The following is a 16,088-nucleotide window of genomic DNA, read 5'->3' as shown; positions in this document are numbered from 1 at the left end:
ATTCCAAACTGGCTTATGTTTCCGCCTCGGCCTGCACTCGTGGCTTCATCCTCCCTAACATTTTTCTCTACCCGGTATGTTTCCCTAAGTTTTCTTCCAACAATATTCCTCCCTCATTTCTCCTAGCTTCTCCCCACAGTCCGTATCCGAGTCTGAGTTTCTTATATGTTTCACTTTCACTTTCAACCTGCAGTCCGTATCTGAGTCTAAGTTTCTTCTTGCTTTCACATTAAATCCTAACTTCTTTCCCACAGTCCGTATCCAAGTCTATGCCTAGGCTTTCGATAGCTTCTTCTGGCACCTTTTCCGTCGGGCTTTTCCCTAGGCTCTTTGCTAGTTTCTCTCTCCGGTATTTTCCCATTTCTTCCCTCCTAAGTTTTCTATCCGAGTCACGGCACCATTATGTCGCTCCCCGTCTTCGTGGAGGAACGACACAGGACCCTGCGCTGTTCTTTTGTCTGCTCGGCCCTTCCCGGGTTTGCTGCTGGTTCTTCCCGGGTTGGCTGCCGACCCTTCCACCTCCGTGGAAGGGCGGTTCCCCCTGCCACATTCCCCACTTCCGCGGGGGAGCGGCACACCGCCGGCCGGCTCTCTTGGGGGCTGCACAGGTGTTCCCCTTAGATGTTCCTCGTGCATGCTGTCTCTCTCCTCCTTTATAGTCCTCTTCCGCCAATCCCAACTCTGCTACCCACACGCCGAGTACGCTGCTCTCCTCCAATCAGGAGCAGCTCCTGCTGTTTATTGGTTGAACTGGAGGCAGCTGTATAGAAGTTCTTACTCCCTTCTCAGCGCCATATTGTGGGAGAGCAGATGCATAGAATAAGTCCTAATTCCAGTAACTTAGTCTAGTCCGGGTTGCTCCCCACAGAAAAGCATTGCAAGCTACAGCGGTGTAGGGTATGTGACTACTGCTGGCTAAATGGGCAATATTCATGGTTGGCTTCTGAAAGCTTCCCTTTGTTTTGGTTCCTTCCAGTGCCAACTTTAAAGGATGCATTCAGACCTATGAACTTGAGTTTGCTAATGAGGCTTACTTGGGTTCTGGATTCTACCTCAATGACAGTTTTTAAAAAATCCTTTATTGTTTTCTTACTGGGAATCTTCACATATTCTTATTAGAGATCACAATAGTGATGCCACCACAAAAGAATACTGAGGTTTCTTCTAACATTCTGGGGGGTCCTGGAAGTCTCCAGAGGCAGGGGGCTCCCGCTCCGCCTCCAGCTGCTGAATTTTCCTGTCTTTTTCCTCCAGGATGTCCTCCAGCTGACTGATCCTGTCCGTGTGAAGGGAAATCAGGCATGACAACTCCATGATGAGGGTCACTTTTCTGTCACCTTCTTCCACAGCGGGGAGACCCCCAGAGACCTCTTCCAGAGAGCGGTCTTCTAGAGCAAACAAGAAAAGGAAAGTCTGAGCAGCTTCAGATTGGGTTTCTTAGAACTCAAAGAGAGGCAAGATGAAATGCTTCATCTGAGACAGCCCTAGCGTGGAGTCATCTCATTAGATTCACTGAGCGTGGAACCTGGGCCAGGGAAGGGAAGAGAGTGGCTGGGTGCTCATGAAGAAGGACTTGGAGGCCTCTCAGGAGAGGAGAGAATCAGCCCTCGCCAACTCCGTTTTGTGTGCACGTAACTTCCAGTGAACCCTGGGAATGAGCGATCCTTGAAAATCCAACCCACAAACAGCAGCCATCCGTGTCACATGATCCTTGTCCCACGGGATCTTTCACAGGAGCTACCATCAAGCAAAAACACACTCAATTCAAATTTCAGTTTGGCTGGGAAAAAAAAAAAAAAAGAAAAGGCTGCCAATTCCATTTATGGGTAAACTAATAATGAAAAAAGGTGAGTTCATTTCCCTCTTTTTTAAAATTTTATTTATTATTGTTTTAAAAAATTTATTTAAAGGCAGAAAGACAGAGATATACTATCTGTTCACTTTTCAAACGCCCTCAATAGCTGGGGGTAGGCCAGGACGAAACCCAAAGGCCAAAACTCAATCTGGGTCCCCGACATGGGTGGCAGGGACCCAGTTATTGGAGCCATCACCTCCTGCCTCTGAGAGTATACATCAGTAGAAGCTAGAATTGAAAGCAGAGCTGGAGACTTGAATCCAGCCACTCCAATAGTGGATGAGGGCATTTTTTAAAAAAAGATCTATTTATTTGAAAGGTAGATTGAGAGAGCGAGAGGGAGAGATACACACACACAAACACACACACAAAGAGAGAGAAAGATTCACTGATCAATCAATCTTCTGTCTGCTGGTTCACTGCCCCAATGGCTGCAACTGCCAGATTTGGTCCATGTGAAGCCATGGGCCAGGGACTCCAGCCAGGTCTCCCACATGGGTGGCAGGGGCCTAGCACTTGAGCCATCTCCCACTGCTTTCCCAGGAAGCAGGCAGCTTGATCAGAAGTGGAAAAGCCAGGAAATGCACACTCCAAAATAGGATGCCAGTGTCTTAACCTGCTGTGCCACAACACTGGCCTCTGGATGAAGGCATTTTAATCACTGTGCCTGATGCCTACTCCAAGGCTAGTTTCTTAACCTAAATCAGCTTTAGAAGTGGCAGGAATACAATTTGAGATGATTCTGGAAAATTCTGTTAGCTGGATATTTTTCAAAGAGATTCTTTTCTTTAAGGTCTGAAACCTTTTCAGCATCTCTAGATAAAAATCACAAATACTTCTTGATTATATGGACAAATTTCAGCTGCCCACAAAATAATTAACTCATGGAAGTGAACTCTACCTTCAAGATAGAGCTCAGCATGACCACCGCCATCATCACTCTAATCTCGAATGTTTCTGAGTATAGAGAAGGCACATTTAGGTGTAAGCAATAAGGCATGTCAACAGCTCATGGATCATTTTTAGGACTACTGGAGGCAACACATGAATGAATGCTATCATGGAAGATCCAGCATTTCTTCAACCTGTCATGAAAACAAGACCTACCACTGTACCCATGACATATACTATTATGAGCCTCCAATTTTAAATAAAAGCACAACTGGTAGGTATTGTGGTGCAGTGGGTCAAGCCCCTAATTGGGATGCCCACATCTCTTACTAGGTCACCAGTTCAAGTCCTTGTTGCTCAGCTTCTGATCCAGCTTTCTGCTACTGCATCCTGGGAGATAGCAGACGATGGCTAAAGTGTTTGGGTCCCTGCTATCCATGTCAGAGACTGGCTGCTGTGGGCATCTGGACAGTGAGCCAATAGATGGAAGATTTCTGCTTCTGTCTCTCTCTCTCTGTTGTTCTGCCTTCCAAGTATATTAAAATAAAGAAATAATCATTTAAATAAACAAATGTATTTGCTATTGCTAGGTACCACCTCTCTGCTACAGATGAAGCAGGCAGGCTGTGACAGCCCGTGCAGATGAACCATCATCCATCTGTTAGCTAAGGAAAGTCACTGGCACCTGGCAGCTTGCCAAGGGACCCTGAGGCAAAGCTTGTGCACTCAGGTGCAAGGCAGGGAGGATGCGCCTAGTGTCGCAAAAGGGATAGAAAGGAACCTTTTCTCTGCCCCCAGCAACTATTACTGGTAATTCGTCAAATTTTAAGACTCCATGGGACAATTTCTCTTCCAAACATTAGAAATTATAGTAATATTTAAGGATATGGATTGAGAACATGCATTTTCAAGGGTTAAAGCACAGCAAGTCAAAGTGGCAGCACAATGGGAGGCGATGATGCTGGGAGAGGAAGGGCAGGCAGGAGAGACGGCTGTGCTCGGTGAGGGTCAGGGATGGAGGTGGAGCATCAGGTGCTGCCTTCTTTCTCTCTGACCTCTTCCTTCCTTCTGTCTTTTGTCTTCTCGCTTTTTCCTCTCCTTTCAGGAGAAGCTTTCTTCAACAGATTAGTACAGCAAGAGAGAGGTTTGGTGCCACTCCAGAGGGCAAACTGGTCAACAGTTGTCTGGTTTTTGTTATTTCAAGAATGCACTATAGGTAGAATACTTTGTTTATGTGATTGTAATGATAATGGGGAAAACCAACCAAGGTAGCTTCTGCGTGGAAGAAAGCATTAGAGGGAGAAGACAGGAAGAATGTGAGAGGAAAGGTAGGCTATATTTTTCAATTGAGCTACTATCATAAAATGCCACGGGCCTCTGGCCTAAACAATCGACATTTATTCGTCTCTGCTGCTGTGGTGGCTGGGAGCACCAGACCAAGGTGCTGGGATGGTGAGAATGCCCTTCCTGCTTGTCAGCTTCTCCCTGGCTGCTCATGAGGTGGACAGTGAGCGACCTCTCTGATGTCTCAGGATCCTAACAAGGGCACCCATGCCATCATGAAGAACCCATGTTTATGAGCTCATCCAGGCCTCATGACCTCCCACAGGCTCCATCTCCAAAACCACCACATTTTAGGGTCAGGCTTTGACAGCAGGAATGGGAAGGTAGCATGATTCTATGGCACAGCAAGAGGACAACTAGACAAAAGTTGGAAGCACGTGAAGCTGAAAGAGGGAGAGGTGGGGCAGATGCTGTGGTGTTGCAGGCAAAGCCACCCACCTGCGATATCACATCCAATATTCGAATGCCTGCTCTGGGTCCTGGCTACTCCTGGCTTCCAACCCAGCTGTCTTCTTTTTTTTTTTTTTTTTTGACAGGCAGAGTGGACAGTGAGAGAGAGACAGAGAGAAAGGTCTTCCTTTGCCGTTGGTTCACCCTCCAATGGCCGCCGCGGCCGGCGTGCTGCGGCCGGCGCACCGCGCTGATCCGATGGCAGGAGCCAGGAGCCAGGTGCTTTTCCTGGTCTCCCATGGGGTGCAGGGCCCAAGCACCTGGGCCATCCTCCACTGCACTCCCGGGCCACAGCAGAGGGCTGGCCTGGAAGAGGTGCAACCGGGACAGAATCCGGTGCCCCAACCGGGACTAGAACCTGGCTTGCCGGCGCCGCTAGGCGGAGGATTAGCCTAGTGAGCCGCGGCGCCGGCCAACCCAGCTGTCTTCTAATTCCCCTGGGAGGCAACAGAGGATGGCCCAAGTGCTTTGGGCCTCTGCTACTCATGTAAAGGACCCACATGGAGTTCCTGGCTCCTGGCTTCAGTTAGCCCAATCCCCAGCTGTTGCAGACATTTGGGGAGAGAACCAGCATATCGAAGACCTCTATCTCTCTGTCTCTGTCTCTCTCTCTGTCACTCTTCCTTTTAAAAAAATAAATAATTATGTTTTTCTTTTTTAAACAAGGAGACTCCCACTGTAGCATTTCATGGAAGAGACAAGCTAAACAATGTACAGCAGTAAGGAAATTTCTCATTCACTATATTTTACTATTAAATGTTCCCTTTACGCCGGCGCCGCGGCTCACTAGGCTAATCCTCCGCCTAGTGGCGCCGGCACACCGGGTTCTAGTCCCGGTCGGGGCGCTGGATTCTGTCCCCGTTGCCCCTCTTCCAGGCCAGCTCTCTGCTGTGGCCAGGGAGTGCAGTGGAGGATGGCCCAGGTGCTTGGGCCCTGCACCCCATGGGAGACCAGGAAAAGCACCTGGCTCCTGGCTCCTGCCATCGGATCAGCGCGCCGGCCACAGCGGCCATTGGAGGGTGAACCAACGGCAAAAGGAAGACCTTTCTCTCTGTCTCTCTCTCTCACTGTCCACTCTGCCTGTCAAAAAAAAAAAAAGTTCCCTTTACATGTATAACATGACTATTTCTGTTCTATTGCTAAACACATCGCAAACAAAAGTGCTTTAAACTTTTCAACAAAGTGACAATGCCAAGTGTCTCACATCCTTTTTGTACGGGAAATCGTGCCCCTGCGGGAAATTGTGCCCCTGTTATTAACTGTGGAACACACCAGTGAGTTTTCTGGACCACTGATCATGGTCCTGCTCTTTCCTCATCTGGGCACAACAGGAAGGAATGCTCGTCTCTAAGGTCCCAATGGCCCTACTTGTCCCAAATGTCAAGCACCTGTGCAATTGCCTAGACTTTCACTGGCAGCTCCAATGGACCCAGCAAAGCCATGGCTGCCTGAAGCATGGTTTGGTCATCTGGTCAGGTAATCTCAGTTTTAGGCTCCACCCCCACCCACAGAAAGGTTCCTCTGATTGTGAGAGAGAGGAGCCAGCCGGGTTAGCCGTGGTCAAGGCATGGATCTTGCTACTTCACTTGCTACTTTTACGGCAGACGTTTAATGAACACGTACCATTTTTCATCATTCCCTCTCTTTTCCATCATTTACCATAGATATGAAGCAGGAATGGGACTGAAGGTTGAGGGTCATGGCAAAGACAAGGCAGGAAAAGGCTGGTGGATACTGGGAAGATTCAGAAGATGTTGGAAGAGGAGAGACAACAGGAGTTTTCGGGCCATGCTCACCTAACTATGTCAGCCTTGGAAGACCAAAGGCCCAAGAAGAAACTGTCACTTTGCCCTCAGCCATTTCTCTCTTCCTATTCTCCATGTTCTCAAAATCTCCATGTTCTTAGCAGACTGCACCATACTCAGGGAATAACAGCCGAGGTCACTGTAGTGGAGTAGCTTAGAGACAGAGTTGGAAGGCATTTTGGGGGTGAGCTGGTCTTGCCTGACACCCAGCACAAGAATCATGTCTGCAGCACCTCTAGGATGATTTTCTAAGCGTGTGGTCCTCAGACATAAGTGTTCCTCAAGCTCTCTGTGGACTGGCTGCCAAACTGATTACCAGTAACATCTGTGTTCTGCCATCATGGTAGCCACCTGCTGTCACAGGGGAACTGACAGCTGGAAAGCCACTGCTGGGGAGAGAATGAGCGACTGCTTGTTGCTCATCAGAGAAAGAAAGTGTGCTCTCACATTAGCTCAGAAGACCTATTAGATGTGACAATACTGCTTCATGAGCCCTGGAAGTTACAAGTTTTCTGTAAGGGGCCAGCATTGTGGTATAGCAGGTAAAGCTGCTGCCTGCAGTGCCAGCATCCTCTATGGGTGCCAGTTCAATCCTGGCTGCTCCAATTTTGATCCACTTTTGTGATAATGTGCCTAGGAAAGCAGCAGAAGATCCCCAAGCGCTTGGGCCCCTGCACCCATGTGGGAGACCTGGAAGAAGCTCCTGGCTTTGGCCTGGCCCAGCCCTGGCCTTGCAGCCATTTGGGGAGTGAACCAGAGAATGGAAGACCTTTCTCTTTCTCTGTCTCCCCTACCCCTTTGCAACTCTGCCTGTAAAATAAATAAATTAAAAAAAATTTTTTTCTGTAAACAATGATACAGTGCTGAATGGTGATCCAGTGAATGGCAGGAAGGGTTCTTTAGATTGTCTAAGTACTTCTTTCTAAAGAGGAGTATTCACATTTAGATCGCTTCACTGGTACCAACACCCAAAAGTGTGTATGTAACAGAGAAATGATGAGAACATTGGATCTAGTTTCTGATTAAAATATATTGAACAATGGGAAACACATTTGTGCCCAGTCGGATCCTAAGCGTACCCCACAGTTACATTTTTGATCATTCATTCATCTAGTAGTTAATGATTGACTGGGAGTTTGCACAGAGAGAATGAATGAAACATGGTGTTGGCTCCAAAAGGCAGTTTTGCAGTGGGGTAGGAGATGGGTAGCTCCGAGTTGGGCCCTAAAGGACCTCAGCAAGCCTCTACTGGGTACACACTCATGCAAGTTCTTTTCCCTCTCTGCCTTTCAAGCTCATGACCAAGGCTGCCAAGGTATTTAGTCAACAACAAAAACTCCTGCCGGTGGGATGATTCAACACCCCACCATAGCACAGCCACCCAGGATTACCACTGGGCCTCAAGGCCTACGTCAGCTTCCTCCTCTGCACGGATGCCCACCACTCTGACTCACTCCCTGCCGCCTTGGAATGCCATTCAGATTTGTCAGCAAACCCTAGGGAGTCCAGTTTCATCTCTTGCCACCCTTGGGCTGGAAGACAGGCAATTCTTTATAAATAGATGGTTCCCCTCCACACACACAACCTGAATAAAACACAAAACAACAAACACCTTCCTATTTTTCTATTCTTCACTAGATTTTTATAATGAATAGTTGAGAACGGCAATGCTCTGAAATAAACGGTTCACTCATTTACTTGTATTCCTGTGGTGCAAACATCTTAACAAGTCAGACTCGTCTTTATGTCCTGAAGTTTTCTTTATCCCCTCCTTGTATGTTTTCATTTCTACAGAGATCAGTCTCTATAGAGCTAAATGACTGGCTTCAGAGGTATTTCAACTGTCTGCTAACACCGTGAACACTTAGAATATGGCTGACGCTGGCATGTGCTCATTGATTTGGAAAAAAGCAAGCAGCATTACGAGAACAGATTTGATTGTCAAATAAGATTGGTGGCTTGAAAAAAAATTTTTTTAAGATTGATTTATTTGAAAGTCAGAGTTACAGAGAGAGAGAGAAAATCTTCCATCCATTTGTTCACTCTCTAAATGACTGCAATGTCCAGCACTGAGCAAGGCTGAAGCCAGGACCCATGAGCTTCATCCAGGTCTCCCATGTGGGTACAGGGACCCAAGGACCTGGGCCATCCTATGCTGCTTTCCCAGGCACATTAGCAGGGAGCTAGATCAGAAGTGGAAGAGCTGGACTTGAACCTGCACCCATGTGGGATGATGGCGCCTAAAGTGTAGTGTGTATGCACTAGGAGCTTTTGGCATCAAATTATAATGGTAAGTCTTAGGATACGATATGATTTAGAGGAAGAATGTGAGGTGCAAAAGCAGACTGGAGGGAATTCAGCCAGCAATAGGCTCAACCATAGGAGTTTAAGAAGATCTGTCTGTTTTGTAGGTGCCTTAGAAGAGAACTTAGCTGCAGCCCTGGTGACGTGGGAAAGTGCTCTCAAGAGCATGGGATCTGGGAGCCCGCAAAACACCCCATGAAACAAAACACTAAGGACAACCAGAGGCAGAAGACTGTGCAGGATGCAACTGCTGCTTAAAGTTCACCAGGGCCCAAGCAGATGCCTGTGTGTATTAATTTGCTCAGGCTGTGACAATAAAAAATACCACAAGCTAATTAATAAATAACAGAAACTTATTTCTCACAGTTCTGGCAGCTGAGAAATCTAAGATCAACGTGCCAGCAGCTTCAGTGTCTGCTGAGGGGCTATTCTGCAGCTTCTAGCTGAGTCCTCACAGGAAAAGATGCTCCCTAAAGCCTCTCTCTAAAAAATAATTATACACTGAGGCCGGTACTGTGACACAATGGTTAAGCCTCCTCCTGCAGTGCTGGCATCCCATATGGATGCTGGTTTGAGTTCCAGCTGCCCCACTTCCAATCCAGCTCCCTGTTAACGGCCTGAGAAAGCAGTGGAAGATGACCCAAGTGCTTGGGTCCCAGCACTTGCATGAGATATTGGGAAGAAGTTCCTGGTTCCTGGCTTTAGATCAGCCCAGTTCCAGCCTTTGTGGCCATCTGGGGAGCGAACCAGTGGATGGAAGGCCTCTCTCTGTCTCTCCTTTTCTCTGTAACTCTGCCTTTCAAATCTTTAAAAAAATAATTATACACTGCTTGGGATGCCTGCACTCTGCAAATCAGAGTGTTTGGGTTTGAATACTAATTCCTTTCGCAATTCTGGTTTCCTGCTGATACACACCCTGGGAGGCAGAAGGTGATGGCTCATATAATCGGATCTCTGCCACCCACATGAGGGACCTCAGTTGAGTTCCAGTCTCCTAGCTTTGTCCTGGCCCAACACCAGTTATTGTAGATGTTTGGGGAGGGAACCAGCAGATGGGAGCTCTATTGATTCCACCCCCAATATGTGTTTGTGTATGTTTATACTTCTCAAATTAATAAACTAAAAAAAACTAATTTATTTATTTGAAAGCAGAGTGGCACAGAGAATGTGAAATCTTTTATCTGCTAGTTCACTCCTCAAATGGCTGCAACAGGCATGGCTGGGCTAGGATGAAACCAGGAGCCAGGAACACTATGTGGGTCGCCCATGTGGGTGGCAAGAGCCCTTGTACTTGCACCATCATCCATTGCCACCCAGATACATCAGCAAGAAGCAGAGTAGCCAGGACTTAAACCAGCACTCATTCATGGGATGCATACAGCCCAAAGTCTTGTCTTAACAGCTCCAACAAACACCTGCTCTTCAAGTCCCTGTTCTAAGAGCAAAAATTCTATTCAAGAGGACTCTGCTTTCATGACCCACTCCCCTGCTAAAGTCTTGGCCTCTTAATAGCAACACATTCGGAATTAGATTTAGCTTTGGGGATTGGGGAGGTGACATCAAAATTCAGACCACAGCACCATACCAATCTCCAGCACTAGAGTGATGGGTCTGGCTGATGTGGACACTTTAAGGGCTGGGTAGTGTTTAGGGACCATGTAGGATAGAAAGCACTCACCTGTAACTGCCAGAGCATCACCTACATGGCAGGTAGATGCTCTCATCCTGAGAGGTGTGTGGGAGCTCAGCAGATCAGGGAACTGAACAGTCCTACCTTACTCTGAGGCACATACACCAATGTCCATACTTACTCGCACAGAGATTGAAAGTATTACCATAGTTTCATACCTGATCACCCTACTTCTGCTTCTTTACTCTGGTTTCAACTCTTCATGGGAAATGCCATCAAAATATAACTTAGGTGTGAACACTCTTGCCACAGTTCTCCAATGGTGTTTCATGTCAGGCTGACTAAAATTCCAAATGTATACATCAACCTTCAAGCCCTACATGGCCTGGGCCCTGCCTGCCTCCTTGACACATCTTTATTCCTCTTATTTCTCCCATCAGAGTAAAGGTAGCATTCACTGTGCTGCATTTCCACTATCCGCACAGGTAACAGAGCAGGCATTGGGGCCCCAAGGCTTTGATATTTGCTATTTCTTCTACTTAGACCATCATGCTCCTGATGTAGACAAGTTGAGTTCCCTCAGTCTCTTCAGGTCTCCACTCTCTAAAGTTGCTTTCGCACAGGAAGCTTTCCCTGGCACCCTACCTGCAATTACAACCCAACTCCCATTGCTCAACACTTTGGCCCCCATTCACAGCTGTATCAGGCTACTCTATGCTTTATCTTATTTCTAGTGTCTCTCCTACTTGAACAGAAGCTCCATGATAGCAGTGCTTTTGATGGCTTTACTTACTACTCTGTCCTTTTGCCTGAAACAGAGCTTGGAATGTAGTATTTACTCGTGTCAAGTGAATAAATGCACGAAAGTTAAGCGCATACGTGAGACAAAGTCACTGAGAGAGGCCCAGTATAAAGGAGGAGCCGGGTATCACATTTCCTCACTGGGCATATTTGTACTTCATGCATAGCTTTTCATTACAGATAACAACAAAGTGCTGTGATTACACAATACTGCACACAACATCTCTGAGTTTATTTGATAGAAAATGGAAAAATTTAAAAAGTTAGTTCCTCAGGCCTCTTCCAGATCTGTGATTTACATCTGGTAAGCTATAAAAACAGTTGCCCAAAGCAGGCACTTGGGAAGCTTTCTCAGTGCAGAGAATCCAAAGCCTGACCCTGAGATTCTGCTCGATTGAGTCTAGAAGAGTGTATAGTTTCCCAAAGCTCCCCGTGTGATTCCAACAATCAGCCGATATTTTACAGGGGAGTCTCTGGGGCCATGTAAGAGGCCTGGTGAACCAAGCTTTTGGCTAAATCCTAAAAGGTAGGCCAGAAGCTCCCAGGCAAGCCTCTTCTTGAGGAGAGAGATCACATTGGTTCTCTGTGCCTCTGCTGGCCCACTTGGCAAGGATCTGCAAGTAAATGCTGCTGCTGAGTGCATGAATCCCTGGGCCCGCCCTTTCATCAGCTCACACGCCAGCCACATTCGCCAGTTCTAACTCAGCTAAATCATCGCTGGGACACCCAGAGAAAACGATGAGTATCGGGGGCTGGTGCTTCCCTTGTGCTTCCGTCTCTGTTTCAGCAGGTGACTGGGCCCACTTCCTCACATGCGGGGCTGCGGAAGACTCTCCTGCTCCTCCCAGGGGAAGCAGATGGGGCCAGAGGATAAGCCCGAGGGAAGGAAAGACAGAGCACACTCTGTGGGGTGAGCATAGTGGCTTCCCAGCTTCCATAAAGCTTTAACAGCTGCCACCACTGAGGCCAGACAAGAAGGAAGTGAATCCCCACTGAAGCTCTGCTCTGGGGCTGTATTCTTGGCCTTGCTGGGACACAATGATACACCAATCAGACTGATCAGGAATGTCACAAAGAGACATGCAAATACATTGGTGCTAGCAAGGGAAGGAATGGCTGGGTGTGGGTAGTTTCTGTGAAACAACTAAGTGATGATGTCTTGAAGATGAGGCCACAGAATTAACACGGGCTAGAGTAGGACCCCAAAATATGCCCTCCTGAAATATAATTATTTGGTATATTTTGAGACGGCCATTTCAAAAAACTGCAGACAGAATTAACTCTGAAAGGCTTCCCTCTGTCCAGAAGTTAGCACCTATAAAGGAAATCTACACTATGGAGTCAACAGCCAGTGCATGCTTACAGGGTCCTCTCTGACAAGGAAAGATGTTTTCACAGGTGGTCGTTAGCTGGGAGATGTCACCTAGGCAACGAGACAACGCTTGCTCACTGTGTGGCCCCAACCATCCTAGCCCACTACTCTACTCTACTCATCCCCAATCCCTTAGAAACCTACACCTGTGTCCTTTAGTTTAGGTCTGTATAAGTATAAGCCTCATTGGTGTAGCCCTTTGAGTCTCATACTTTGTGAGGGTGCATGTCAATAAATTTGTTATTTTTTTTTTCTTGTTAGTCTATCTATTACTGGTTGGTTTCACTGGCAAAACATGATCAAACCTTGAGCTTTCCCTACACGAGTTCATGCTGGCAGGTAGGGGAAAACCCTGTGGCCACACACTGCTGTTGGGCACAGAGCTTGTGTCCCCCATCTTCTGTCCACTCATCTGTGGGGCAAAGTGTCTGATGCAAGTGAGAGCAGGACAGCACAGCTTGAATTACCTCCTCCCCCATTTTAGGGTCCCAGATTGTATTTTTTAAAGGATTTATTTATTTATTTGGAAGGCAGGGTTACACAGAGAGTAGAGACAGCGAGAGAAAGAGAGATAGAAAGAAGGAGAGAGGGAGAAATATCTTCCATGTGCTGGTTCACTCCCCACATGGCTACAATGGCCAGAGCTGGACCAGTCCCAACCCAGGAACTAGGAGCTTCATCTGGGTCTTCCACGTGAGTGCAGGGGCCCAAGCACTTGGGCCATCTGCTGCTTTCCCAGTGCATTAGCAGGAAGCTGGATTGGAAGCAGAGCAGCTGGGACTTGAACCAGCACCCCTGTATGATGACAGTGTCACAGGAGGCAGGTTACATAACCTGTTATGCCACAATGCAGGCCCTACTCAGGGAGTTTGACAGAAGGGGCTCTTAAACCAAACTGAGGAGACACAAGCATGTACCACGGTGTGCCAGAAGGAAGCCCACATAAGCATAAGAAAGGGATCTGGGAGCCACTCTTACTTCTTCCTACCAGCAGGACCAAAGTCCCCTCCTGTAACTCTGGCTCATTTGGAGAGAGAAGAGGACAGCATGCAAGGACGCACCAGAGGCCAAACACAAACGCTGACCCTTGTGGAAGTCAGGAAACTGGACACAGGGAGAGGAATAGGAGAGGGTGTGAAAGTGTGAACGACAGCAGATGAGAAATGAAGGGCTGTTTCTGTATCTGCAGAGGAATCTGTCCGGACCCAGAGTCAATGAGAGGAATAAAAACCAAGATGACCTTACGCCTGTGGTCTTGCATGGTGCACCAACTTGGCAAACAGGAGACTTCTCCCTGTTTCTCTTTCCATGCACAGGGATTATATGGGCACCTCCTTACAGAAGGAGGCATGTTTGCATTAATTTCCAAAACATTAAAATTTCTGGTGGTGTGTGACACCAGAAATAAAATGATGCCGTATTCATAAAAGTATCAGCAGGGATAATCTTTGATAATGACAATGAAAATCTGTTGCCTTTTTTTTTCCTGAAAAAGATGAATTAAAGGATTCATCATTTTTGTTAATCAGGATTCTGCTTATTTGCATGGTGCAGCAAAATGAGGTTTATGGAGACTGGCTGTCAGTCATTTTGATTTGGCTGACTTGCTACTGCCTTCAAAAGTTCCTGACGACATGATGCTGTCACTTCTGTGGGTAAGATTTGGGTGATGTGAACAACCATCCCTTACAGTGCACTGTGCTTCCTCTCACTTGAACCTCAGCCCAGCGCTGGTCTTCTTTCATTTACTTCGCTCTGGGGTGACAGCACCACTTAGCTTCACTAGCCCTCTAGATACAGTGCTCTGTCTAGAGTCAGGGCCTCTTCACTGAAGTTAAGAAATCTGGGGGTTGGCACTGTGGTATAGCAGGCAAATCACCCCCTGCAGTGCTGGCATCCCATGTGGGCACCAGTTCAAGTCCTGGTTGCTCCATTTCTGATCCAGCTCCCTGCTGGGAAACGCAGTAAAGGATGGCCCAGGTCCTTTGGCCCCTGCGCCCACATGGGAGACCTGGAAGAAGCTCCTGGCTCCTGGCTTCAGATCAACGTAGCTCCAGCAGTTATGGCCATTTAGGGAGTGAACCAGTAGATGGAAGACCTTTTTCTTTCTCTGCCTCTGAAACTCTGCCTTTCAAATAAATTTAAAAAAATCCTAAAAAAAAAGAAATCTATAAAAAATGGCAAAAATACTACAGTAGCTGAAGAATCACACAGAATTTATTTGCGTTACTCATTTATTTTTGCCCTGCATACTAAAAATGATGTGATCAACTGCTACTCAAACCAGCCAACCAGCATGGTCACAAATCCTCCGAGGAGTGAACCCTCCATTACTTGCAAATGACATTGCTAAAATCTGTGACTGAGATTTTTAGCTTTCATATAAAACTCCCAGGAGAGGAAGCTTCTAACAACACTATCTGTAATTCTCAGCAAGACTGTCAGAGTTCTTCGAAAGTAGGAAGATGTGGTAGGAGGAATAACGACACCTGCCCCAAAGATGCCCAGGAAAATGTCCACAAAGCCTGTGGGTGTGTGCTACCTCCTATGCGGATATGATTAAGCGAAGAATTCTGACACGAGAAGGTTGCTTCTGGATTACCGAGGTGGGTCCACTGCAGTCACCAGAGTGACCGGAAGGAGGCGGGGTGCAGAGTGAAAGGAAAGTTTCTGAAGATGCCTCACTGGTAGCTCTGCAGGTGGAGAAAAGGGCCACAAGCCAGGGAACATGAGTGGCCTAAAGCTGATGGCAGAGGCAGAGAAGTAGATCTGTCCCTAAAACCGCTAGGAGCAAACACCTTAACTTGGCCGAGTGACACCTCTTTCAGATATCTGGTCTTCAACATTACAAGATAATACCGGACTTGGATTTCAATGAGGGGGAAGTGAAGGTTTCCAAGCATCCAGAGAGATCTGGAACCCAGACCCTCCCCCTCCCTCTGGAATTCTAAGCTATTAGTATTCCTTCTTGCTTGGAAATGCTAACATTTCCACTAGCTTCAAGCAATCAGCCTTTGAAAATACTCAACCGATACAATCTTTAAAGGATATAAAACTTCCAGCCTCTTCATTCACTGCTCTGTCCCCCTTCTGTCTCTCACAGGAAATCTCTCCCCATTACACTCTGTTCCTTTTCCTCACACTTTTCTCATGGTAACACACTGCAAAGTAGCTGTTGTTTTTACATATTCTATGAAATTTGGCCTTTTAGAGTTACCAATGCCCCAAATCCAAAGGACTTGCTTCAAGTTCATCTTAGGTGACCCCAACACCTTTGTCCTTGGAGAGAGTACCTACTTAGAACAAACTTCACTTCTGTAACAGGCCACTGTCTTCTTCCACCTTTCCCGCCAATCCTTGGCCTCATTACGTGGGATTCTCTTAAGCGTAACTACTGCATGGTCTTAACTTCGTTCTTGGTCTCTGCTGATGATTCCATTGGCTTCTGTGGTCTTGGCTGCAACTGATAGATGTGAGTGACATCCAGACTTAGAATTCTACATCTGAGCTATGGTAGCTTTGGGATTCGCAAGGAGAGAAGGCTATACTTCCAGGGATGGAGAGTCCCTACTTGCACTTCCGAGGATGAAAAGTCCTTGTCAAGGTCTCCACGGGTGCCTAAAGGTCAACCAGTGA

General features: G+C 47.1%; 1 protein-coding gene across 10 annotated transcripts in view; it reads right to left on the bottom strand.

Annotated features, from left to right (window-relative positions):
- Positions 1-16,088, bottom strand: part of CCDC192 (coiled-coil domain containing 192) — a 310,484-nt gene that overhangs the window by 95,419 nt on the left and 198,977 nt on the right. For 2 of the 10 annotated variants that reach the window (XR_016235325.1, XM_089334912.1), the window contains one exon: positions 1,058-1,388. The exons of 6 other annotated variants lie outside the window; for them this stretch is intronic. Coding sequence is in view for 2 of the 4 variants with exons in the window: in XM_089334912.1 (XP_089191038.1) it covers positions 1,165-1,388 (224 nt within the window). In the remaining 2 variants the exon portion in view is untranslated. Of the gene's footprint in view, positions 1-1,057; positions 1,389-16,088 lie in introns of those variants that run through there. 2 more of the 10 variants (XM_089334913.1, XR_016235328.1) reach the window with 2 other exon arrangements.

The sequence above is a fragment of the Oryctolagus cuniculus genome, chromosome 6, assembly GCF_051225735.1.
Source record: "Oryctolagus cuniculus isolate XC-2025 breed Fujian yellow rabbit chromosome 6, ASM5122573v1, whole genome shotgun sequence".
NCBI lineage: Eukaryota > Metazoa > Chordata > Mammalia > Lagomorpha > Leporidae > Oryctolagus > Oryctolagus cuniculus.
Note: the sequence above shows the minus strand (reverse complement) of the source record. Positions and strands in the feature narration are given on the sequence as shown.